Source organism: Calypte anna, chromosome 1, assembly GCF_003957555.1.
Source record: "Calypte anna isolate BGI_N300 chromosome 1, bCalAnn1_v1.p, whole genome shotgun sequence".
NCBI lineage: Eukaryota > Metazoa > Chordata > Aves > Apodiformes > Trochilidae > Calypte > Calypte anna.
This window is the reverse complement of record NC_044244.1, coordinates 63,368,546-63,393,478: the sequence shown is the minus strand read 5'-3', so window position 1 is coordinate 63,393,478 and position 24,933 is coordinate 63,368,546. Positions and strand designations below refer to the sequence as shown.

The following is a 24,933-nucleotide window of genomic DNA, read 5'->3' as shown; positions in this document are numbered from 1 at the left end:
CTGTGAATGTAGACTTCAGCTGTTAGTGAGTGATAGGACACTGGGGCTAGATTTGAGGGAAGGTTGGAAGTGGGGCAGACTGGGACTGTTCAGTGAAAAATTTAGTGGTGGGATGCCAAGGGCTAAAGGGAAGGTGTATGAGTGCATGGAGAGATCAGAGGATGATCAAATGGGAAAGGTATAGAGAGAATATAAAGGAGGTCCATATAGGGATAACTGCAATTAGGAGTTGGTGTACTGAGGAAGATTGGTTGGTCAGTGGGGATCTGGACTGGACCAGAGACCAGGAGAGGAAGTTCTGAGACTGACTGTGTGAGGAGGAAAGACGGATTTCAGGGAAAAGAGTGATGGGCAGATTAGCCCTTAAGCAGACAGAGCATGGCTCAAGTGGCCAAGAAAACTGAGAGTGAGGAGGCTGGCTTAGCAGGTGGGGTGTGGGAATGAGAGGGAGGTGTGGGATGGCTTGGGCAGACACAGACAGGAAGGAACAAAGCAGGAAAGTACAGGCTTGGGGAAATGTACATAACAATTCATGTCTATGAGGGCCTATTTCCTGACTGAGGGGAACCTAAGACTTCTTTTTTGTAAACTCTCTACTTAATACATATTTTTACTCCTTCGTCTTTAATGTTGTTCCACATGCACATCCACTACATCTGCTATTTTTGTAGATCCAGCTGCCAATATTTGTTTGGTGTATTTAGATATCTGGAAAAACTTGACATGGTAAGGGACTGAATGCACAGTACAATGGATAGTAAGGCAATCAGCAGGATCATTAGTGAAGCAAGCTCAGAAAATGCTTTAGGAAGAGCTGCTCTGACCTTTAGGTGACGGGAAAGACATTATGGCATCTACAGGTTCTTTCTAGACAGTTTCTATGGTTCTTAGATCTAAGATGAGTAGCATTTCCAGGCTTATTCCTGCATTTCAGAGAAGATAAGTCAGAACTGAGAAGTCACTGCTTATAATGGTCACTGAATTGATTAGCGAGGTATATGTTTTGGTTTTTTCCCTGTTCTCTGTTTTTAAGGAGTTACAAAAAGAATTATTGGAAGTGTCAGATACTAGCAGGAAAAGGAAGAGAGGAAGAGGCCTCATTTTAACTAAATGTCATCAGAAGTGAACATGGTACAATGTTTTTTATCATGTCCCTGCCCCCTCTCTCAATACATGGTCTGAATATGAAAATAGGTCTCAATCTCAGCCATTTCTACATATTCCTCAACAAAGTCTAATGACAGAAAACCTGCAAGGTTTTCTGCTTTCATACTTACTTGCATGGCCAGGCAGATGGTATTCAGCAGGATCAGAACGAACATCAGGTATTCAAAATAGGTAGAGTTGACCACATACCAAACTTTGTACTGGTACTGGTTTTTAGGAATGTATCTCCGCAGGGGCCGGGCCTTCAGGGCATATTCTACACACTGGCGCTGTGAAAGAGGCAGGGAAGATTTAAAAATCAAAACCATTCAAGTTTTTTACTGAAATGAAAATGCTTGGAAAATTTTATTTTAGGTCCTCATCTGAATGTGTATATTCTGCTTGTGGAAGGGTTCCCTGTGCATTTATTTTGGCCAGACAATGCTGGCATGCTCATCTAATCTCAGTGATCCAAATGGTACAGCACAAATTTTTAAGTAAATGTCCCTTGAGCAAATCTTACAGCAAGATTTTTCACCTGACTCCTGAAAGGTGGCAGTGAAGACAGCTTAGTGTTTTATCTTGGCAATCTCCACATGTTCCTCATTTTATTTGTTTCTCTCTAAAATGCTTACTTTTCATGTATGTTCTGTGTTTAATGGCAACAAGTTGTTGTAAAATACCTGGTTTTTGTCCAGCTCGCAGTTCTTGTACTCTTGTTCTCCTTGCTCCTGAAATGTGACGATGACGAAACCAACGAAGATGTTCATCATGAAGAAAGCAATGATGATGATGTAGATAATAAAGAAGATGGAGATCTCAACCCTGTGATTATAAATGGGTCCCACATCCTCCATGTGGGAATCAATGGACCTATACAGCAACCTGAAAGCAAACAGGAGCCAAATGCAGAGAAAATTTGCAACTGCCTTGAAGCCTTAGAGGTGATGCTATAAAGTTTAACTTTGTGATTTTGTTCTACTTTTATCAAAATTGCAACACTCAGAGATGCACAGGCTTGCACTGTTTAGAGCATAAACTCTTCCAAAAGAGAAGACAAAGCTCTTGGTAACTTTACACGTTTGAACATGTTCAGGAGGTTTTGCTGTTGAAAAATTACAATTTAAAATAAATGCATGCCCTTCAGTTAGCAGAAGTTGTGTTGTTGGAAGGAAAGTTTTGTGAGAAAAGAGGATCTCAGCATTACTAACATTTGTTAACATTGCTGTTAGCATCACCTACTGACACAGGTTCAGTCCTCTGATACTCTGCATACCCATGTCACTCTGACAGAGTGGAGTTGTGAAAGCCCTTCACCCCTGTGGCACAGACAGCACAGCCAGACATCCCATGTCCATACTGCAGAGATAGCACTGCTGTGTTTCATATTGCCCTGCTGGCTCCATCAGGAAACTTGCAACACCTACCTAGCAATACTGTTAAGTGCCTGACAGGCATTTTATATCCATTTATTTAAATAATATTTGCAACAAATATTGCTATAGCTTCTACCACTGACAATAATTTTTTAAGAACTATGCACTGCAATTGCTGCAGGCCCAAAGAAATTTACAAAACACATAATAGTATGATGACTACTGCTACTATTGCTACATATAATACTTTAGACTTATTTACTTAGAGTGTGAAGGGCTATGCTCTGCATTTGAACTTTCTCTTTTGAAATGAATGAGGATATTACTACTGTTGCACTGGCCCAAAAAGCACTCACTCTGGCCAGCCCTCAAAGGTTGAGACAGTGAAAAGGGCCATCATGGCAGTCAAGACGTTGTCGAAATCAAACTTGCTGTTCTCCCAGCTCCGGGGCTGTATCATTGGCTGATTGACCTCACCATCCTTGTAGGTAATGTAGTACCCTCTGTGGATGAAGGCAGAGAGAGAACATGGCAGAACTGTGCTTCCCAGTACAACGCCCTGAGAGTGGGTGGCCAGTGAAGGGAGCTAACTGGGAAAGCATAAACTCACCTGCATTCTGCTTCTGTCTGTTTGGAGCTATCAGTGCAGCTGTACAGCTTGCCCTTGAAAAGGAAGAAAGAGGAATGAAACTTCCTTCCTGACAGTGCAAGGGTTGGGACACAACATGTAGCAAAGGGACTGCATTTGCTACTTGCTTAACTAATTATCCATGTGTTTACATGCGGGTAGATGTGAGCAAACTGGACTGGAGTTGCCTGTATCTGGGTATTTCAGAGCACAGGCTTTCATCTGCTTGTACAGGACTTCAACGTCTATATCCTGAGGTCTATTTACCACTGAGTGCTGCAGAACACGATCTGCCAAAAGGGTGATGAAGGGCAAAGAAATAATATCAGACATAAAGAAGTGAATAAATAACCTCTCATGAGTCTCTGGCATGCCTTTTCTTCTACAAAGTGAGGGGTAGGCAGCCTGAGAGTACCAGTCCTTTAAAAATACCCCCTTTGCTTTCTTGGCACTCAGTCATGCCACAACCTATTCAGGCAAGAAGGCAGCTACTGATGTTACTGATGACTTCTTGCAATTACAGGTGAAGGGTGGGAGTTCTAAATATGCCTTGTCCAATTTTGGTGAACTTCTGGTAGCAGAAGTGCAGGTAACACTGGTAACAATGTTTTGGCTTTCACACAGAAGACTCCATCTCCCCTTTCTCAGGCTATTTTATGCTATTTTTCTTCCCCCTTCTGAATACAGCTCAGTTTAAAGGATGAATGAATGAGCCCTATGGTTTTACCTTAAACAACTGAACTCCAATGCAGGCAAACATGAACTGCAGCAAAGTGGTGACAATCACAATGTTTCCAATGGTTCGGATGGCGACAAACACACACTGGACCACATGCTGCAAATGAAAGATAGGAATAAAAATAACTTCCAGGATTGCTTTGAGCTGCTCTGGCTAAAGGAGAAGCCCAAGACTAAAAGTTCAATTAAAAGAATTTCATTTAACTATTGCCCATTAAGTAATGTCTCAGAAAAGGTGAAAGACCACAATCTTGTTATGTTCCTCACATAGTCTTAGCAGCAGGCAGAAAGGGATAGGAAAATACGAGAGCTCAGCTCTCTGAAACTTCACTGAAACACACTTCACTGGAACAGCACTTCTCTGAAACAGCACTTACACCCCCCAGTAGACAGGAAGGAGTTTATGGTATACAGAAAGGCTATGTGAACACAGTTATCACTCTAGAAAACTACATAGTTTAACTTAGTGGTAACGCTGGCCCACCCAGCTGGAAAGCATCTTGGCAGAAAAAGACTCAAGGATCCTGGTAGACATCTAAGCTGAACATGAGCTCCTGCTGAATAGGCAGCAAATGCTGTTCTTGGGCTGCACTATGCGAAATACAGCAGGTTGTGAGGTAATTCTTTCCCTCTACCCAGCACTAGTGAGGTCACACCTAGAATACTGGGTCCAATTCTGGGCTCCTCAATACAAGAGAGCTATGGATGCACTAGAGGGAGTTCAGCAAAGGGCCAAAAAGATGATTAAAGGACTGGAGCATCCATCCCATGAGGAAAGGCTGAGAAAAATGGGACTGCTTAGTCTAGAGAAGATTCAAGGGAATCTTGTCAATGTATATAAATACCTGAAGGGAGGGTGCAAAGAAGACAAAGCCAGGCTCTTTTCAGTGGTGCCCACTGACAGGACAAGAGGCAATGGGCACAAACTGAAATACAGAAGGTTAATTTGAACATTGGTAAACACTATTTTACTGTGTGGGTGACTGAGCACTGGAACAGCTTGTCCAGAGAAGTTGTGGTGTCTTCCATCTTGGAGATATTCAAAAGCCATCTGGGCATGCTCCTGGGCAACCTGCTCTTGGTGGCCCTGTCACCAAGAGTTATTGGACAAGACAAGCTACAGAGGTCCCTCCAAACCTCAACTGTTCAATTATTCTGCTGAAACACTACTTGAACCATTGCAAAAGTTCTTCTAGCTCGAAATAACTTGAATTTGTAGTTTAGAGAATTCATTTGAACTCTCCTAACCTTTAGTCCTTTAGCTCTGTTGATGGCCCTCAGTGGTCTAAGAACTCGAAGAACACGCAGGATCTTCACCACATTGATGGCACTGGACCTAAAAGAAAGAATTGGAAGATTTGAGAGATCCAGCAATATAGGATTGTGCTCCAAATGCAGATGGATTTCACCCACTCTTTCTTGTTTGGAATTCTACATAACCTTAGACTGTCTAGGACACTTAGAGTTAATTCTTTGATACAGCACTTCAGAGGTAAGGACACTGCTCTCTGATGTTATCTTGATAGGTCTTGCTTCCTTCTCTGGGCATACTCAGTATAAATTCTCCTGGCTTTCACCAGCTCTGCTGTATCAATGAAGGAAATGGAACATGGGTAGGGTATTTACTTAAGCAGAGAAATCTGCCAAATACTCTGTAGATATCTAAAGGGAATTGTCCCAAGTCATCACGAGACATTTTCAGGTAAGGCTCAAAGAAACACTCCACTGATAAATCCATGGAAGAGTGGAAACTTCAGATGACTCCTATGTTACAGGTATACTGTCCACCTGGTGTTCGATCCTGCAGTGTGTTTGGCCTCTGATCTCACAAATCAATTAAATGTATACATAAGTTTAAGGATATGTGAACTATCACTGAGTTTATTAGGATGACTTACACACATAATTTTAAATATTGAACGTATCTATCTACTACAACAAAGCTCTCTGCATCTTCTAAGACTAAAACCCTGGCTGAAAATCTTCTCCATGCTGAAAGATACCAGGCCTTCCTACAGATTTTGGGGACAGGTTTTTTTTCCTAACATACAAACAGTCTAGTTAGGTCTGCAAGAAAGAAACAATACATCAAAATGAGTGCTGTGACATTCTTAACACCTTGACTGAAAGCTCAATGGACCTGGCAAATCCTTTGGCTTGACTTAGTTCTGGAACATAACATACATGAGCTGCTGACTTGAAGTGGTTACCATTAGAAGCTAATTTCTTACCAGATGTGAAACTACTACTTAGGAAACTCCCCATCTGATAAATAGAGTTCCACAGTCAAGTAAATCAGTAAACTTAGCAGATCAGCGTTGGCTGATGTGCCATGACAGAAGGATCAACTTTCACTGCCATCAGTACTCTGCAGATTCTCATGCATTTCTTCAAGTAATTAATAGTTTTCTGTTGAACAATAACCACAACATCTTAGGAAGTAGCAAAGTATTATCACCCTACTTTCCAAAGAGGTGATGAGAACTCCAGGGGAGAAAAGTGAGCCACTTTACTGTTTTGAGCTTATATAGTATATCAGAGCTAAACATCATGATTCCCTATGGACCATTTCTTGTTCTCATTTGCTCCTTCTGGAAGATTTCCCCCACAGGTCACTAGTGTTGCATTTGGTAATGACTACCTTCCCTTACGAGTATGAATTTTAATGATCTTGAATCATCTGAGAAAAATATCTCCAGGATCCTGAGAAAAATCTTACCCAGATAAGACAATGAGACTAAGGTATCCCCTCCCAACCCAGCCCTAAAATCCATCCCGAAATAGCCCATTTGAAATTAGTTCACTCACTGGATGCCAAAAGAGATGAGAGAAACGCTGACCACCAGAAGGTCTAAGATGTTGAAATAGTTTCTGCAGAAGGAGCCCTTATGGAGGAAAGCCCCGTATGCTGTCATCTGCAGGAAGGCACATGAAGACAACAAACACACTTTGCCATTAGCATCTGTTCAGAAACCAAAGCCAACTGGTTGTGCTCAGAGTATATAACTGGGGAAGGGCAGTATTTCTAACACAGCAGGCAATTTACCCCCAGGCCCCGAAAGTGGAGTCCCCATTGAAAGAAAAGAGAATGAAGAGGACAGTAAGATAACTGTGAAAGGCCTAACTAGGGAAAGCCAATAGTAGGTTTGAGCAAAATATGCACTTTAAGTGCACAGAGTATATAATGTTCAGAATCAGCAAAGGAGCAGTGACTGCTTGCTAAAACTACTCCTTGCATTTAAATACTTTACCCTTTTTCTGAAAATGGCAGGGGACACTTGTGAGCATGATACTATTATATAAAGGACTTTTTAGCTAAATTGAATTAAAAAAAAAGAAAATAAAAAGGACTCTTCTGTCATGTTTTTCAGTGCTTATACCAGCAGCAGTTGAGAGCTGAGTTCTCTTCACTCCATGGAGAAAAAACAGAATCCCTTCAGGACTTGGTGGTTTAGACCTGACCTGAAATAACAAGAGGAATCCCTGCTCTCTTCAGTTTGTCCCTCCTGTTCAGCTCAATCCTGTATCTCTTTTCCTACTCCTACCCAGCTTCCTCCATTTTTGTTCTAGAACAAGTTGCATTTTCCTCTTATTTTTCCTCATAAAGCCCCAGGTAAGATTCCTCCAGACAGAGTGGTCTCTTTGTGGGAGTAATAATTATATACATCACCCAGTATAGGAAGGGAAAGATTTTACTTATTTCACTAGGGTCTGTCTGGCCCTTCTGGGTATGAAGGGGTACTGAATACTGGCTGGTACTGGGGAGGATGTCACAGCTCCAGAACTGCAACAAGTGACAGTGTAAACAGAAATGGGCATCAGTCACAATGTCAGACCTAAACACATCTTAGCTCAGAATTTGAATTTTAGATTGAGCTCAGTTGTAAAATGAAGACTAAATGGGTCTGGAATGGTTAAAGAGGGTGAGGTGATTGGGATATTTGTAGCACCTACCTTAGGCTCGGTGGGCAGTCTAGTATAGATGCTTTGAAGAAACCCCAACCCTACAACTACTAACCTCCCTTCATTACCTGGGTTAGGAACATAGACTTCTAAATTTGGTCCTCTGGATCTCATCTAAGTTAGATATCTAAAGTAACTTGAAGCAGATAGTGTGAGACTGTTCTTTAATGATGAGCTCTAACCAGACTCCCAGCTGAGAAATGGAAACTAGAAATTCACATTGGAATTTTCTGGCTCCACCTAATAGCTCAGAATGGCATCTCTGTGAGTAGTTTTCAGAACGGCCTACCTGTGACAACTTTATTCAGAGTAGGGTGAAAGGGCATATGATATGTCAGATTACTTTTTTTCATCAAACATGACATCAGGGAACTGTCTATAAATCAGTCAGACAGAACTTAGAAGGGGAGAAAGTATAAACTCTGGTCTTGGCTTAGAATTTATACTTATGGACACATTCAGTTGGGGGGGGGGGAGGGGAAGGAGGGATTCTTGCCATAACAAAGGTGGTAAAGTTGTGCTTTACTGGTTAGATTTTGTATGGCAATCTTTAAAGAAAGGAGACACCATTGAAATCAGGAGGGGAAGCTCTGCTGAGTTTAAGTTCTATACAAACTGTGGTTCTCTCAAGCCTGTTAAGAAATTTGTAATCTCAGAAGAAACTCTTAAAGAGTGTATAACCTATTTCTGCTTCCCATCGGGGGCACTGAAGATGCATTTAGGATGCTAGTTAAAAACAAACCTGGTGGCCACCTTGCTAACATTCACCAGATCCTGCGGTGGCAGTGTGATGATTGCAGATGTCATCAGCCACACGAGGGCAGATGGAATTTATTTCTCTACTGCCTTGAACATCCTATAGCCATTTATGCTTTTGTTTCTTACCATTTTCACTAACTTTGCTGCTGTGCAAAACATTGTGCTCAATGCAAGGCAGCAGAGAAATATATTCTGAGAAACAAAGCAACCTGAGTTGGAGGAACTGACAGGATAAGAACAGAAGAATTTTTAGAACCATTGTAGTCCTTGCACTCTTCTCCCACATAAACCCAGAGAATACCCTGGGGTGTTGACATAAATCCACTGAAGCTAACAGGAGAACATTGGGAAGGCTCAGGTGCTATGCAGCACTCTCCTCTGCTGAAAACAGAGCAATATGCCAATGGTTTGTGTTAAGTTCTGCTTCCTCCACTGGAGCCATGAGGAGTATTAGTGTTTGCTTCAGTGTGAGCAGAATTAGCAATTCTAAATTCAAAAAAGTGCCTTGAACTATAGCTTTATTTCTAAATATTGTTCTTGAGATGCTTTCCTTTTTTAACAGGCCTTACTGATCAGCTGTTTGGTATGTACACATTCAGATTTACTGTGCAAATACAGATTCACATAAGCATAACATATACACCTCTTTGAATAATGTTAAGGATTTGGTGATTTTCTGTCATATCAAAAAGGACATCTCTCCACAAAAATATGCAGGGGTCACCCTGCTTGCCAGCCTCCAATATGGATACTGTTATTAGGGTCCTGAGCTGGAAGATCTGAGAAACTCTAAGGTACTGACTACCAGCACTTGAACTAGCTCTAGCTTGCTGAGAAAAAAAAACAAGCTGCCAAGAGAACCTAGCATTTAGAAAGCCAGAACTTTGCTCAATTACTGTTATTTAAATTATTAGCCTACCAATTTGGGAAAATTAGAGTTAAGAACAAGGCTGCCTATTTTTATTTTCTTCCAAGCTAAACCATTCTCCTGCCCATTTCCCATAGTACTGAGTATGTTCCCGGGAAACAGGAAGCCAGGTTTCAAACAGGTGATGCAGCAATTTTTGTTCACGGCTTGATGTTTCAGTGATTTGTACTCTCAGTTACCTCTCCACACCTAAAAACTGAGATTCTGCACTATGCTCCCTGTCTAATACTTGACTGTGAACTCTGTAATCTCATAGAAGTCATTGGCTGCCCTCCGGCCCAGCCTCATGACTTGTGCAGAATGGAGATTTTCTCTTTGGGTTAGAGCATGTGTAAGAGGAGGCGTGTGTGTGCTCAGAGTTCCTTGCACAGCAAACAAATTGTGTTTTGGAAAGACTGGCAAGTGTAGAGAAAGAAACTTATGGAGTGATGGCCTTTTTCTTGGTGCCCTCTGGTTTTTACCAACAGGATCATCCTTTCATTGCAATTCCCCTAAAGACCATTGTTTAGATGTAGGCCCTGAATTACAAGTTTGAATATCAAAATTTCACAGAAGGCTTTTAAAGCAACTACCAAAACAATAAAATCAAAAGATAAATAATAATTTGTGTAGAGATAGTAACAGGGTTAAAAAAACCTCAACAAAGCAAAACAAAAACAAGAAAAATAGAGTGAAAGAAAGAAATAAATAAAGGAAGTAAGAAAGGAAGAAAGAAAGGAATAAAGAAATAAAGGAGAAACTGAGTGTATTGCTCAGATTGGTTACCTTAAGAATAATTTCTAATGTAAAGATACTAGTGAAGACATAGTCTGCATTGCCTAGGATCTGAAAAATAAGCACAATTGGGTTAGTGGTACTGAGCGTGACCCAGGAACAAACAGGCGAGTGTGTTAGCAACAGATAGTGGCAGAAAACTATTAAGCTTGTGAACAAGTAATGGTAATGAAGATGGGCACTTTACCTTCAGAGCAATTTCAATGGTGAAAATTACAGTAAAAACTATATCAAAATAATAGAGAATCTGTAAAAACAAAAGGGAATAGGAGCAGGGAGGGTAGATCAGTGACTGATCACTTGCATGGGAAATCACAGTTCAAAATCAAATGCATATGCCTTTTAACGAGGGATCAGGGAGGAATATATGGGAAATGGTTTTGTAATGACATCCTGTTGAATGCAGTGAAGGTCCTGGCACAGAGGACAAGAAGCACATTACATGAAATTTTTTTTGAGTTACAATCCCATGAGAGCTCCAGAGGCAAAATAACATTTTAGGTTTCGTAGAGGTTTCTTTTTTTCTCCCTTAAAAAAATACAATAAAGAACAGATAATTCAAGGATTTTCCCCAGTAGTCTTCCAAACTAAGAATACAAGGATGACTGGTCTCTCAGTGGAAAACATGACATCTCTTCTTATTAACTTCCATTCAGGCTTGTTCCGTGCCTCTCACAAAAGAAGAAAAGCAAACTGCAAATTCACACTCTAGCTATTTTTTTTTCCTCTATCCTGATTTGCCCTGGATTAGGATACAAAATAACAAAGACTCTGCCAATTGAACAGAATCCCAGCTCTTGTATTGCAAACAAAATTTGGTTGTGTACTAAAGGTGCCTAACTTAGATCTTGCATCTTTCTATTGGCATCCTAGATACAAGGCAATTTGAAACATTTATCATTCCCATGAATTCATACCCACTGGTGGAAATGCTGTTGGCATGCATAGCAGACCACAAAAAAGTGATCCTGCATTGTCACAGAAGGCAACAGTAAGTCTGGAAGTGTTAAGTGATTTTCAAAGTAGCAGCATCAAGGACAGAAGTGTCTTTCACTGGTGAATTGGTATCCTACAAAAGCAAATGGGAACTTTCTAATTGACTAATGGGACCAATATTGAACTATATTTGTTTTCAATTTATGTCTTAGAATCATAGAATGGCTAGAGTTGGAAGGGACCTTAAAGATCACCTAATTCCAGCCACACCTACCACTAGAGATCAGGTTGCTCAAGGCCCCATCCTACCTGGCCTTGAACACTCCAAGGAAGGGGCATCCACAACTTCCCTGGGCAACATCTTCCAGCATCTCACCACCTTTACAGGAAAGATTTTTTGTCTTCATGTCTAGCCTAAATTTTCCCTCTTTGGGTTTTACACCATTGCCCCTTGCCCTCTCACTACACACCCATGCAAAATTTTAGTGCTATCTACAGTGGAAATTGTGAAAATCAAAAGTATTCTGTCCTTGGATTACTGCTGTTTTATCTCAACCAAATTCCAAACTAGAAAGGCCAATATTTGGGATCTGTAGAAAACTGATAATTTCTGAAATTTAAACCTTTACTGGTAAAACACTGATGAACATACAGCAGTAAACCACCTTCCCTCATCCCACAGGTGGTTATTGTATCAAAATGACATAGCATAACTCAGACTTACAGCTGGCTAGATTCTTAAGGGCTTGGTATGCCAAGGGCAGTGGAGGAGCTACTGCAAAATAAGGGGTTATTTTAGAATGCATTATTTAAGCATGATCCAAATCTGGACTAATTTGAAGACCCTGAATGTCAAATGAAAAATGTATCACCTATTGCTACTGTGTAGTTTAAAATTCTTCCAGCCAGTGCTCAATTTTTGACCCCAAGTCATTCTTACTTCAAGGCTGTCTTGGGCTCTATTGATTTTTGCAACTAAGAGAATTTAAAAAGGGCCGTTTCAAGGATGGACAAATCTCAATTGCATCCTATATCAATTTACTCACATTATAACTGGAAATGTCCCCTAGCCTTGCTGCCTTGTAGGTCCTGATATTTGGCTATTATATCAATGGAATAATTTTACAATCAATGGGCCAGATTCATGGGTACACTTGGGTTGCATTGCATGACTCCATCAACAGAAAGCATCCATAAACTTAATTAAAATGGATGATTAAGCTGTACCTGCATCTGCTTTACATCACCAGAGTACCACAAAGCAGATAGAGAATACTAGTGAATCTGCCCCCAAATCTAGAGCTAGTAAAATATCCCTTATAGATGAAATCATGCCTAATGAAAATGATCAATGATCCACCTGTGCAGGCAGGACCATTTATCAGCAGGCATGATTATTATCTAAATATGAATTTACTCTAGAATATATTAAAATGAACAAGCACCTTACCAAGCTACAAACAGGAGAATATTGTGAACACATCAAGTTTTATGACTTGCTTGGGCTTTTAAAGGCTGTTTGATAAGATGGAGAGGCACTTCCAAAAACTTACTGCCACAGCCCAGCGTGACACAGGACAGATGCAGCCACTAGCCCGACCCAGAACAGAAGCTGCAGCATCCAAGTCTCTTCACTAGCCCTTGCTGGAGGAGATTCTCTGCATTCCTTTCTTCCTGCTCTGGGAGAGTTTTTGTCAATGGCAGCACTAGTTGTGCACATGTAAATGCCTAATAATGTTGTCCCAGAGTGAAGGTAGAGGTGGTTTGCATTCAGCTTGCTTGCTTTCTTTCCCTGCCAGGCCTCTGTGGGCACACTCTTACTATTCTACTGTCAAAGTGTAAAGGCAGATCACATTTGCAACCCAAAATCTTGCCAGTGTCCCCTTGTTGTGTGATACAATTTACCATCTGTACCTGCAAAAATTAAACACAGATTTTCATGCAAACATCAGTGGCTTCAAATATATGAGACAACACTTTGCCCCAAACCTTCAGCTCTTTTATCCAGGACAACCAGCTTTTACTACTTTTATTCCTTATTTAAATCTTGCTACTACAGATACTGCAGCAGTTTGGTGGCATGTCAGAAGCCAGTATGCCAGTTGACATCTTGCTGCAGTGCTAACACATACTGACATATATTTATCCTTATATGGTGAGCACACTTAGCCATTCACGATTGGGTCATTGGTGGATTAGGTTTGACTGCATTATTTAGTACTCTCTTGCAGGACAAAATGCAAAACAGCTTTGAGATAAGTTCAGGAATGAACTTCCCTTAGCACCGTCTCTGCATACAAATACATGTTTAAGTGCATGCTCAGGCCAGCAAACTTCAGGGAGGTAGAACACTGAATCTTAAATTAAGGTTTTGTTATTAACCAATAGAAAAGTTGTCCCACTCTTAAAGCCTACCAAGCTCTTCCAGCTTAAAGACACCAAAATGCCACAGCAGACACCAAGGATCAGAAGCCTTACATATGACTGACAATTCTTCTGATTTCTGCAGTGACTCCAGAATAATGGAAACAACTACTAGCAAAACTGGGAGCACTGAACATTTCAAAAGGTAAAAACAAACAATTAGGAAAGAAGGTGAGAATGTATCTCTGTGCGGAATGCCTTCCTCTCCTTTCCCCAGGCTGGTGAGAAGCACATCATATTTTCTGAGGATTACCTCAAATTTAATGATAACTTTTCATCTTGTGTTGAAATAACCTGATTCTAACTTTGATGACACCAATTTCCCACAGAGTGACTGCATCAAACTCAAGAATGTTACTCCTTGTTTACACCAGTGTGAACAAAGTAAAAACAAGGCCCTAGCTTTTCAGTACAAAAGGAAGCACCCGGCAGGAGAGCAAATGTTCTAAAGGGAACCTGGAAATGCCCCCAAATTAGAATTATCTGTATTCCAATCAGTGTTTCTACAGGCTATTTCTAATGCCTTAATAGCAGGGAACAATAATTTTGCTTCAGCCTCCTGTCTTTCCTTCCCTTACACGCACTTCTGAAATGAACTGGAGGCCAAATTCTGCACTGCCTCACGCTCTCTGCAAAACTGAATGATTTCACACACAGCCTACAAAAGGCACAAATCAGGGAAGACAGTCACTCCCAAAGCCTCTGATGCAGTTTTTTTTCTGCCTTTCTTGGCTTCAACTCATGATCTGCTGGTACCATACTTTTAATACACAAAGAGGGAAGGAGGATGGGAAGCATACTTGGTTCCTAAAGGAGAGGTGTCGGACAGGGTCCTCGGCTGCCAAGGAGATGCTGCTGAGCAAGATGAAAAATAGGATCAGGTTGGTGAAAATGTTATCGTTAACGATTCGATGGCAGTGGACACGAAACCTGCAAGAGAGAGGAGAGGCACAACCTTACCTCTCAGAAAACAGCAAGACCTGGGAAACATTCCCCCCTCCTCTCTTGGCAGCAGGACTGGACCTGGAGGATTGTTCTGCAGAGCAGCTTCCCCCTACCCCAGCAGCAGGGAAAATGGATGGGCCCAGGCAAGCTGGACCTGCTGGGTGCTGGGCAGACTCAGCTTTCCATGTCATGCAATGGTGGCCACTGTCTTTCTGAGCTGAGGCTGGAGTGTCACTGAGCAGGAGCAGTGAGGGATCAGCCTTGCTAATGCCTTCAGACATGGACAAATGCATGTAGAGCAGGCTGGCATTTACTAAGGGTTTCTGAGAAGATATCATGCTATGCAGGCTGTCTGCTAAATATCACCCTAATATAAAGTGCTTGGTGCACTTAGTGGGAAACCAGCAAATAAAGTGGCTGTTCAAACAGCAGCATGCTTACTGCAGACCATTATGCCTTCCATTTGTTGGTATCAGGATACCAGGAGTTAAACGATGTAAAAGTCCTATGTGTAATTCTAGAGTTAATTCATTAATATATTTAGCTTTACTTTTGGCTGTTAAGCCTCCAAGCCCCTATTATAGCAATTTTACAGTTGATAGCAGACGTTAATTTACTTCTTCAACAAGTGGCAGTGGGTGGATGGCAAAGCTGGCATTAGAGCCCATAACTCCCAAGTGTAATCAATCCCTCCCTGTTGCATATATTCAAGGAGGACTTGCAAGAGTATTGCTGTGGAAAGACCGCATCTGAACTGAGCTCTGCTTTTATGGTCCTGCCTTACTCTGGGGTTGTGTTTGGAGGCCAAGTCCCCGAGGGAGTTGTTGGGGTCCATAGTACTGCACAGACCACCGGGCAGTGAGCTCATTTCTGCCCCCTTGGAAAGATATATTCCCCTGTGTAGTAGTTCAGTCCTCCTGCAGTAATGGACTCACACATCCATGTTGGAAAGACAGCTGTGGAGACATGAAGCCTCATTGTGGGAGACCAAGGAAAGGGTCTGAGAGAATTATGCTCCTCAGCCTCCCTTCAGAGCGCTGGACTTTCATCCTCCCCCTCCTCCCTTATCTGGTATGCTTGTTCTTGACACTTGGTAATGAGCAGAGAAGCACACAAACTCCCTGCTGGGAGTGGGTTTTAGCAGCCATTAGGACAGGAAGCTCCTATCTCATGCTTGACTGATTGCATGATGGCTTGTCTGCAATTTGGACCTGAATAGGTTGGGGAATTCCAATTAATGGTTTGCCTCTAAGTCCCTTATTTCCAAAGCTTTCATGATTTCTGTCTTCAACCAGCCTTGCAGGTGCCATGACATCCCACTGAATACTAGCTGAGGGCTCCCTATGGTTGTGCTTTCTGGAGGATTTCATGTCAAAGCCTTTAAAGGAGAGAATGGTCAAAGTAAGTCTTTGGTATGAACTACTGGAAGGGAGTTCTGAACCTTTTGACCTTAGGGGCACAGTGTGAAACGGGTACCTGCTCTCTGCCTCCTTGTTCCAGCTAAGCAGTCTCTTAAATACCTGTTGTTAGGACTGAAGATGAAAAAAGCACTGGCATCAGGCATGGGCACAGCCTTTTCCTTGAGGTGCAGCTCAGACATTGGGCGAGGCCGAGGACCGACAGGCATTTCAGGCTCTTCCTCATCTTCTTCAGCTGCAAGAAGCATTTTTGTGTTTTAATACAACTCCCCTTAATGCTGGTAAACCCACAATACCCTCAGAACAGTCTCCTTTGTTGCCTCCCTGTCCCTTGAGCAAAAAAAACCCAACCCTTTCTAATGACTGTCACTAATCTTTCTTGCTGTGGTCTAAATCCATTTTCTACTTGCTTATTTTCCATGGACACAGAAAATAAATGAAGTCCTTCCTCTTCTAGGCTTTTATGTACCTGAGGACCTTTATTATGCCTCTGCAAGAATTTCTGGTTCCTAGAGTAAAACAACAGTCTTTCCTGAAGTGTTGTGTTCCCTCCCAAGACCCTGATCATTCTTGCTACTTTCCTCCAGTTTATCTGCAGTTGTAGTTTTACTGTTGCAGAAGACAGCTGGATTACCTCTTATAATACAATCTTCCTGTTTAAATGTTCTTTCTGTGCACTTCTTTTCATTAATTTGCCATCAGTTTTTGATTTGCACAAGGCACGGATTATTAACCACAGAACAGCTGCCTAGCTTGTCACTCCCTCCTCTGCATTTCTGCTGCTGACTATTCCTAAGAATGGCACTTTGATCTCATCTTATTGAAGTGCATCTTATTTCTTTCAGGCCATTCCTCCAGTTTATCAAGATCTGTTTTTCTCCTCTTTGTAAAGCTCCCCATGGAGTCACTGCCACATCTGGGATTGTATCTGGATCAGCCCATTTATGCCCCAGAGCAAACATGAAGCATGGGCACTTTGACTTACACCAGTCAGAAATTCTTAAAATTGTGTCCATTTATAATTCAGTTGGGGGAGGACTGAAAAGGTGGGAACAAGGTTGACTCTTGAACCTGATGCTTATGGAGCATGTGTCCAGGCACTGTGCAGATCCAGGTACTCAAGATAAAAGAATAGTGAGATGGGGGCTAAGTGGGCCCTTTCACACAGCCTTCCACCTTTGAGGAGTTCTTATATCTGCTTAAGTCAGATACTGTAAATGACATGATAGGAGTTTGCTATTTTGAAAATCCCAATCCTCTCACTTAATCAGCATGACAAGGAAAAATATTTTAACAAAGGAGTCTGCGCCTGACAGGTTAGATGCAACTGATTCATCTTCCAGACAATGCAAAGGAGGAAAATCTAGTTAAAAGGTTTATCTTGAGTCCATAAAGTGTGAGAAATTTCAGGAAGAGCCTGTTACTGTTGAGTCAGATACTGTACTTGATCTAGTAATGGAATCAGCTGAGATCCTAATCTAGATGTCAGACCTACTGCATATAGAAATGACATGCTGCACAGCTGCCAGCATTCATAGAAGCAAAGGTCAACATAGGATTCACATGTGGGCTGGGAAGGGCGTGGGCTGCAATCCAACACTTGTTCTTTGTTTTCTCTGCTTAGGGTATCTTTGCATTTAAAGAATGACTCTCCTAGTCGAGCTTGCTAATATCATAAAGAAACATGACTCAGGGCTGGCAAGTTCAGATCTACATTTAAAGTCTCCTAAAGTTCAAGGAAATTCAAATCTGGAACCGTCATCTTGAATTATGCTTCATTAGAAAACCGACGTCCTTTGATTGTGAGGCCATGAGCACACACAGACTACAGTGCAGCAGTGCAGCATCAGTGAGAAATTCAATGATGAGGACTTTTTTTTTTTTTTAATGGAACACAGACCAGAACTCTTGTGTAAGGGCATTGTTTTACTTCAAGCTGCCATGAATCATCCCAAGCTTTTATGTTCATCTGACATTGTGAATTCTTTGTCTTGTTCTGTACTAGACCACAAGACTTGCTCCCTGTCTTTCTATGATAAACATATCATCGTGATAATCCTGCTACTATACACAAATCCCTGGAAGAATGAATCTCTGCCTCCAACAAAGGGGATAGATGATCTGATGAGCTACGATGGCACAGATTATTCTAGGAGCTAAGAGCAACACTGTGAAGCAAATGTAGTGAGAAAAGGTTACTGAGAAAACTGACTGAGGCACTGGAAACAGGAGACTGAGCGAGGTAAGTTGAAAGAATAAAGGGAAAACAGATGAAATGGCCATTTCAAATTGCTTCTAAACACTGGGTTAGGGCAAATGATATTTTCAGAGGATGGAATGGTACACAGCCATGGAAAGGTCACAGGCATTAAAAGCTTAAATCATGAACAAAAAGTACGTAAAACCACCTGACTTCATCTAAGAAACAAGTGGATGCTTCATTCAAAGCACAAGTGAAATGGATCCACATGCAAGCAGGCAAGAAAAGTTGTACCTGGATGGGCTGTATACGGCATCACAGCATCTCCTGTAATACAGCTGGACTAATAAGCAACCAGCAGAAGTATTATGGACCAGTCAGATGGCTACAAGGGAACTGTGCAAGTATACATACAGGCAATGGGAAATTCTTGCTTGCTTGCTCCAAGGATAGCCTTGGAGCTTAGTTCTCTAGAACTGACTACACAAGACAGATGTGACATGTCTTATCAGCTCTGGAGAGGGCCTTGACATTTCTGAGCTCGATATAGAAGAATGGAATAGAGGACTATGGCAAATATGATCAAAACTTTACTGCATCTGAACATTATGGTTGGCTTTCATAAACTCTGAAAGAAGTGGCCAGGCAATTTTGTGAGCTGTTAGAGACCATTTTCAGCCAAAAGCTAAGATTTTCAGAGGGACAGAAAAGAGAAAGATTAACTTCACTCTTCACAAAGACTTGATAAACAATTCAGGGAACAAGCTTCTTTAGAAATGGCATTATACAATGACAAATGACCAAGATACTGTCCTCTTTCACATTTCTAGTATTTTAGGAGACAGACAAAAAAAGTGATCATCCATTCAGATTTTCAGTTCCATTCAAAAGAAGTATGCCAAGCTGTGGACTGGCACTCCAAGGCAGGCATTAGAAGTTTTACTTTACTGAACTCTAATCCTATGCATGACTGTAGATAAAATGTCCATGACACAACCTGTAGATGCAGTTTTTGTCATATGGTTCATATGCTGGAATATTTCTAAGCCTGTCTGCAGAACGTAACTGAACCGCAGTTCTATTTCTATTTGAGTGGCTGTAGCTTCACTTGGAAAAAAAAAAAAAAAAAAAAGTCTGCAAATCCAAGCAAGCTGTGAAACAGAACCATAATAAAGCTGTTTTCACTTGTGCTTCTGACTACAGAGTCTATCAAGCTCCTTAGCAACTGGAGATGGGTGGCCAGTAAGTGCCTGTGCCTGTAGAGGTGGTAGAAATATTAAAGACAGAGTGATCCGAGTGATCTGTCCCCAGGTAATGTTAAAATAGTATTGCATGGTGTTGGAACCACACTCTATACTTGATAAATGGGCTATAAATATGGATGAATAGAAGTATAGCAAATGCAGGGAATTTTTGTACTGACAATCAAATGCAATGAACACTTTTAATTTTTCCTTGTATGCAGCCCTTGTCCATCTATTTAAAATGAACTATTGTGTCTGTTTTCACCCTATCATATCAATGTGTTACCAGACATTTACCAGGAATTATGGAATATAAGAGTATGCGTTTCAGTACCTATTACAGACTGTTACATAGTCATAGAAACACAGAAGAGCAGAGCAGGAAAGGATCACACAAAGCCCTCTGGTTTATGCCTCTTCAATAGCAGGATCAGCAAATTGCTATATCTAAACCTTTTCTGCCTGACGCTTTTCTAATCTGTTAGCAACATTCAGTGGTGCTGGGACTCCACAATCACCTTCATAATCTTTTCCAGTCTGAACATTATAATATTCTCCTCTTGTGTCAATCTTAAATTTGTTACTTCTTCATAATGGAGATAATTCCCCTCCTACATGCAACAACCTCTTTATTAATTTGAAGAGATCTCTGCTGCCTTACCTAGCTCAAATGACCACAATTCTTTCTGTCTTAATTCGTCCTTCCTGCTAGCATTGCTTTACCATGCTCTTCTACACATCTTGCAATTCAGCCCCACTTCTCCTAAGAGAGCACCCAAAATTAGATACATTATCCCAGCCGAGATTTTCTCAGTGCCAAACTGAATAAAACAATTGCTTGCTCTGGTTAGCTTTCAACAGCCAGTTAGACAAAAACCCCATAAATGGACTAAAGAGTTGTGTTTGCACTGTTGATAAACCCCATTGCTTGCTTGCCTTTGGAAAGATGGCAAAATATTGGCACCTGTTGAGCTTGTGATCATAAGGTTCAGATTCTTCAGACTGTTACCTAACTAGCTGGCACCTATTTATACCTGTCAATGTGCAGAGTTTGGCACTGCCAACTTTTAGACCATTTATTCAGTTCCTTAAGAGCTCCTTGAATTCTAATGCTGCCCTCCAACATGTTTCATGTCCTTCCTAGCTTCATGTCATCTGCTAATTCAGGTCATTACAATGAACTCAGCACAACCCCTTGAGCCATCATTACACTTGGCCATCACTTGGGCCATCACTACTCTCCACATAAAGGGTCTGAACAATCACCTAGACCATGTTTTTGTTGCTTGTTTATGAGAATGTTGGAAGGGACAATCAGAAGCCTTAGAAAAGCTAAAGAATTACATCAGCTTCTTCTCTCCTGTCTACAAGTCTTGTCAGCCTGTTTTAGAAGTAAATAAGGGTGGTTTGATATGATTTGTTCTTGGCAAGACTATGCTGGCTGCTAGTCATCTCCTTATCTTGCAGTCATACAGTTTGTTTTATCATTTGTTCCAGCACTTTTCCAAGAATGGAAGTTGAACTGACTAGCTTATAACTCTCCTGCTCCAACACCATGCCCTGTTAGCCTTCAGGATCTCTACAAGAAAAACTGCTCAAAGTTCTGAGATAACCTCAGTCACTCCTTTAAGTATCTGAAGATGAAGTCAATAATGTTCAATTGACTTAAAAACTAGTGTAACTAAAGATCTAGTTTGTTTTTGTACCAATGCTAGGTTGAAAACTTATGCCTTTAATGATATTGTCATAGTCTCTTTTTATTTAAAAAAGTGCAAAAAGGCATTCAGCTATTTGCTTGTCATGAGTATCTATTGCGTGTCTCCCCTGATCACTGACTACTGAAAAAATAGAATGAAAACAGTCATATGCACATTTTCCTATACAGAAATTTGTATATGATTCTACTAAAATATGAATAATCAGTACAGGGACAGCAAGGGCCACGCTCACACCTGTGTAAAGATAGGCAAGTGCATCATTCTGTCTTGTCGTGAAAGCGTTACGTGTTCAGCATACTTGCTACCACGGTTTGGCTTTACATGCATTAGCAACAAGAACTTCTCTTTGTTGAATCAGAGATATGAGGAAGAAGATATATACCTGGACCTTCTGTTGGGGGATATGGGCTCTTTTCTTCGTTTTCATTGGGCTGATAATCATCCATGTTGATCTGACAGAAATGGAAGGAGAAGAGGCAAAGCCTTAATCAGACAAGGCAGAGGCTTTTCATTCCTTCAGAAGCTCGAGCTGCTCACATTCTCACTGCACAGAGTGCTGGCTGGCAGCAGACCTTACCTTGGTAGCAGGTGGGGATTCTCCATCAGCAGTGATTGATTTCAGCTCAATTTTCTCCTCCTTTGTCTCCTCCTCCACAGCTGTTTTTTCTATCTCCTGTTTCTTTTCTGGACTAGCAGTCCTAACAATTTCATGAGATAAAAAGCAAAGAGGTACAGAGGTGAAAAGCTGTATCCTTTTCAGGAACTTCATATAGTACAGCACACAACATGAGAACACCCAGGTGGCTGGCACCTCCATTCTGAGTCCACCTCACATACCAGTGGCTTCAGCTTATCCTCATCTGCAGGCACAGGCAGAGACTCTGCTATAATTCCATATAGCATCCTTTTATTTTATGTCTTTCTCAATTATATGTTTGTGTGTGAGTGGAAGGGTTTGATGCACATATGGGGAAATATGTGCCTGTGTGTTTGTGCACATGCATATCCTGGGTCTGTCAGTAGAGATCTCTTTGTTAAACCAATTTATCAAAATTGGTTTAAACACCAACCATTATCAAACCATATCTTGTGCTCTTCCTCCAGGCTGCCTACAAAGTTTTACTCCTTGCTGTACTCCCAGAGCAAGGAAAACCTGCTAGCTGGCATGCAGGATGAAGCAGAAAGATCTGCAAAAGAGATCCCTACAAGCAGTCTGTAAAATAATGAATAGACATAACCATGAAGGCTACACTGTTGGCAGCTGGGCATGTCAGAGAAGCTCTGCTTCCAGATCATGCCTCCTAAAAGTCTGAAAAAACACTAAAGGAGTGGCAGAAGAAAAACAGCATGCGGCATCAAAAAAGAAGGAAGCTGCTGAATCTTCTGTCATTGAAACAACAGTCTGAAAATATTCCTTGAGGTTCAAAACAGTCAGAAGGTAATAGGTAGATTCAAATGGCATTGTTTCACACTTGTTCTCTGCTGATGCCCTGAAAGCTCATCAGTCACCTAGACTTTTTTTTTCTCTGCTTAAATCATAGCAACTGTGGGGATTCCCAGCTCGTGACACCTCCTATTCCTTTAGTTTGAATTGTTTTACATAAAAATCTACATTTACATAATTCCATATATGACTATATTAATCACATATATCTAAATACACCCACATATATGTTATATATACATACATACTTAACTTGCACTTTTATATGTACATAATGTGTGTAATTATACACCCAGGAAGGCATGCATGTCAGTATAGATATGTGTACGCAAATGGCTTTACCTAGCTAGTTTTTTCCTTTCTTTTTCCTCTTCCTCCTCTTTCTGTGCAGATGTTAAACTCTCAGCATCAGCAAGGTTGTCCACAGCAATGGCCAAAAATACATTCAGCAGGATATCTGTTTGTTTGCTTAAAGAAAATGGGCTTTGAAAAACTGCAGAACAACATTATATCAAAGGTTTCTAAAATGAAAATTTTTAGCAACCTGTCATCACTTCTCTCTGATTTTCCAAACTTCTCTTTCGTGTAAACATTCAGGATGTCCATAACCAGCATGCACAAATCTTCCATTCACCTTCCATTCAGATGGCTAACACAGTGTGTGGGGTTTCCAAACTTTCACAAAATGACTCATATAAAACATCTAATTCCAGACTTACATTTTAGTTTCCAATTGCCCAGAAGTCTTGCTTTGTGCAACAAATCACACTGAAGAGGAGCATGGAATGTTTTGCATCTTCGACTGTATGGTCACTTTTATTAAAACTCTCATATTCAAGAGCCTCAAATCAAAAAGCACACGAGCGTTCCAGTTTTGGTCTCAGTATTGAGTTGAACAACCTCATTATAAGTATTCTCATAGACAAGAGTGGATTTTATGGACAGTGAACACAGCACTCTCATTAGCATTTCTGGGGCAACCAAAAAGAAATTAATTTAGTCTGAGCACTGAAGAGCTGAGCTGACAGTTCTGCCATCTCCTAGCAGAGGGTCCATGCAGTGCCAGTCATGTTCATGGAGCTGCAGGGCAAGGAATTACAACTGTTTTCTTGTCTTCCCAGTCACTGCTCAGATCTTGTGTTATCAACCTGAACATGAACTTCTTTTATACATTTCTGTGGTAACTTCTAAGTAAACCCCAGTTCAAGGCTTTGTCTGGAAATACAGCCACTCCTCTGCCTGTGCTCCAAGGTCTGATGGCTCCAAAGTCAGCCAGCATGTAAATCTGGCTCACGTTTTCCTCTGCAGTTCACAAGGAGATCCACATTTTAGCTTTTTTAAGCTGTCAGGCAGGCTGTCTCCCTCGACCTTCAGATAAGTAGAATTGCACCATCTCACTTTGAAGAGAGGGTGTACGGGTCAACTAAAATGTCAAATAACAGGGTTTGGGAGATCTGAATTATGAGGAAGACCAGGAGAGCTGGGTTTTATAGAAGAGTCAGTATAAAAAGAAATCTCACCTCTGACACAGGAGGGACATTTATTAGGGAAGTAGAAACTAAACATGAACAAATTTGGAGCAAACTGAGAATATGGAACAGAACCATAGATCTATTATATGAAAATTCCTGTGAAAAGACACTCACAGCCTAATAATGCAATGTGCCTTCTACCTCCTGGGATATGTACAGTGCCCTCACTTCACCTTGAAGCCAGAGGGAACTGAAGTTACTTAACACCAGTGCAGGCTGGAAGATAACAGAGCACACAATTTTCTGTTTGAAGAACATGCAGATTGCAGTAACTGAAATGGAACACAGTTCATGTTATTTTATACATGAATTAATATATGATCTCACAGAAATCAATTATGTCAAACATATGTTACTCCTATTACAGCATTTGTATATAGCATATTGCAGATTATACATATTTTTATTTCACATAAAGATTGGATAAAGGCACATAGAATATACTATTAAAAAGGCAATTAAAACAAAATTATGCAGTAAGTACAGTAGGTACACCCAGAGATACGTTTCTGGAGAAGGCAGGAAAGAAAAAAAGTATGAGAGAATTAAGAGGAATGAAAAATAAAAACACTAAACGTGTACAGATACTAAATAAAAGATAGCATGTGGAACTGGCATGCAGCTGGCTCTTACAACTATTTATATGCCTGAAATCTTAGCACTAGCTAAAATTAAACAAACTTGTTTAATTTTTGGCAGTACAAAGCCAAAATTCAGACCTAGGGAAAAAGTAAAAATCTAAGGTATGAAAGTCATTATT

General features: G+C 40.9%; 1 protein-coding gene across 1 annotated transcript in view; it reads right to left on the bottom strand.

The window, feature by feature from the left end:
* The window catches only part of CACNA1C (calcium voltage-gated channel subunit alpha1 C), a 476,353-nt gene that overhangs the window by 73,129 nt on the left and 378,291 nt on the right, over positions 1-24,933 (bottom strand). Inside the window, exons 16-28 of the mRNA XM_030469435.1 lie at positions 22,984-23,098; positions 21,775-21,895; positions 21,580-21,649; positions 16,138-16,270; positions 14,473-14,602; positions 10,500-10,559; positions 6,697-6,803; positions 5,137-5,224; positions 3,878-3,985; positions 3,133-3,185; positions 2,879-3,025; positions 1,830-2,031; positions 1,278-1,436 (exon numbers count right to left, since the gene is read on the bottom strand). Coding sequence (XP_030325295.1) covers positions 1,278-1,436; positions 1,830-2,031; positions 2,879-3,025; positions 3,133-3,185; positions 3,878-3,985; positions 5,137-5,224; positions 6,697-6,803; positions 10,500-10,559; positions 14,473-14,602; positions 16,138-16,270; positions 21,580-21,649; positions 21,775-21,895; positions 22,984-23,098 — 1,493 coding nt within the window. The remainder of the gene's footprint in view (positions 1-1,277; positions 1,437-1,829; positions 2,032-2,878; positions 3,026-3,132; positions 3,186-3,877; positions 3,986-5,136; positions 5,225-6,696; positions 6,804-10,499; positions 10,560-14,472; positions 14,603-16,137; positions 16,271-21,579; positions 21,650-21,774; positions 21,896-22,983; positions 23,099-24,933) is intronic.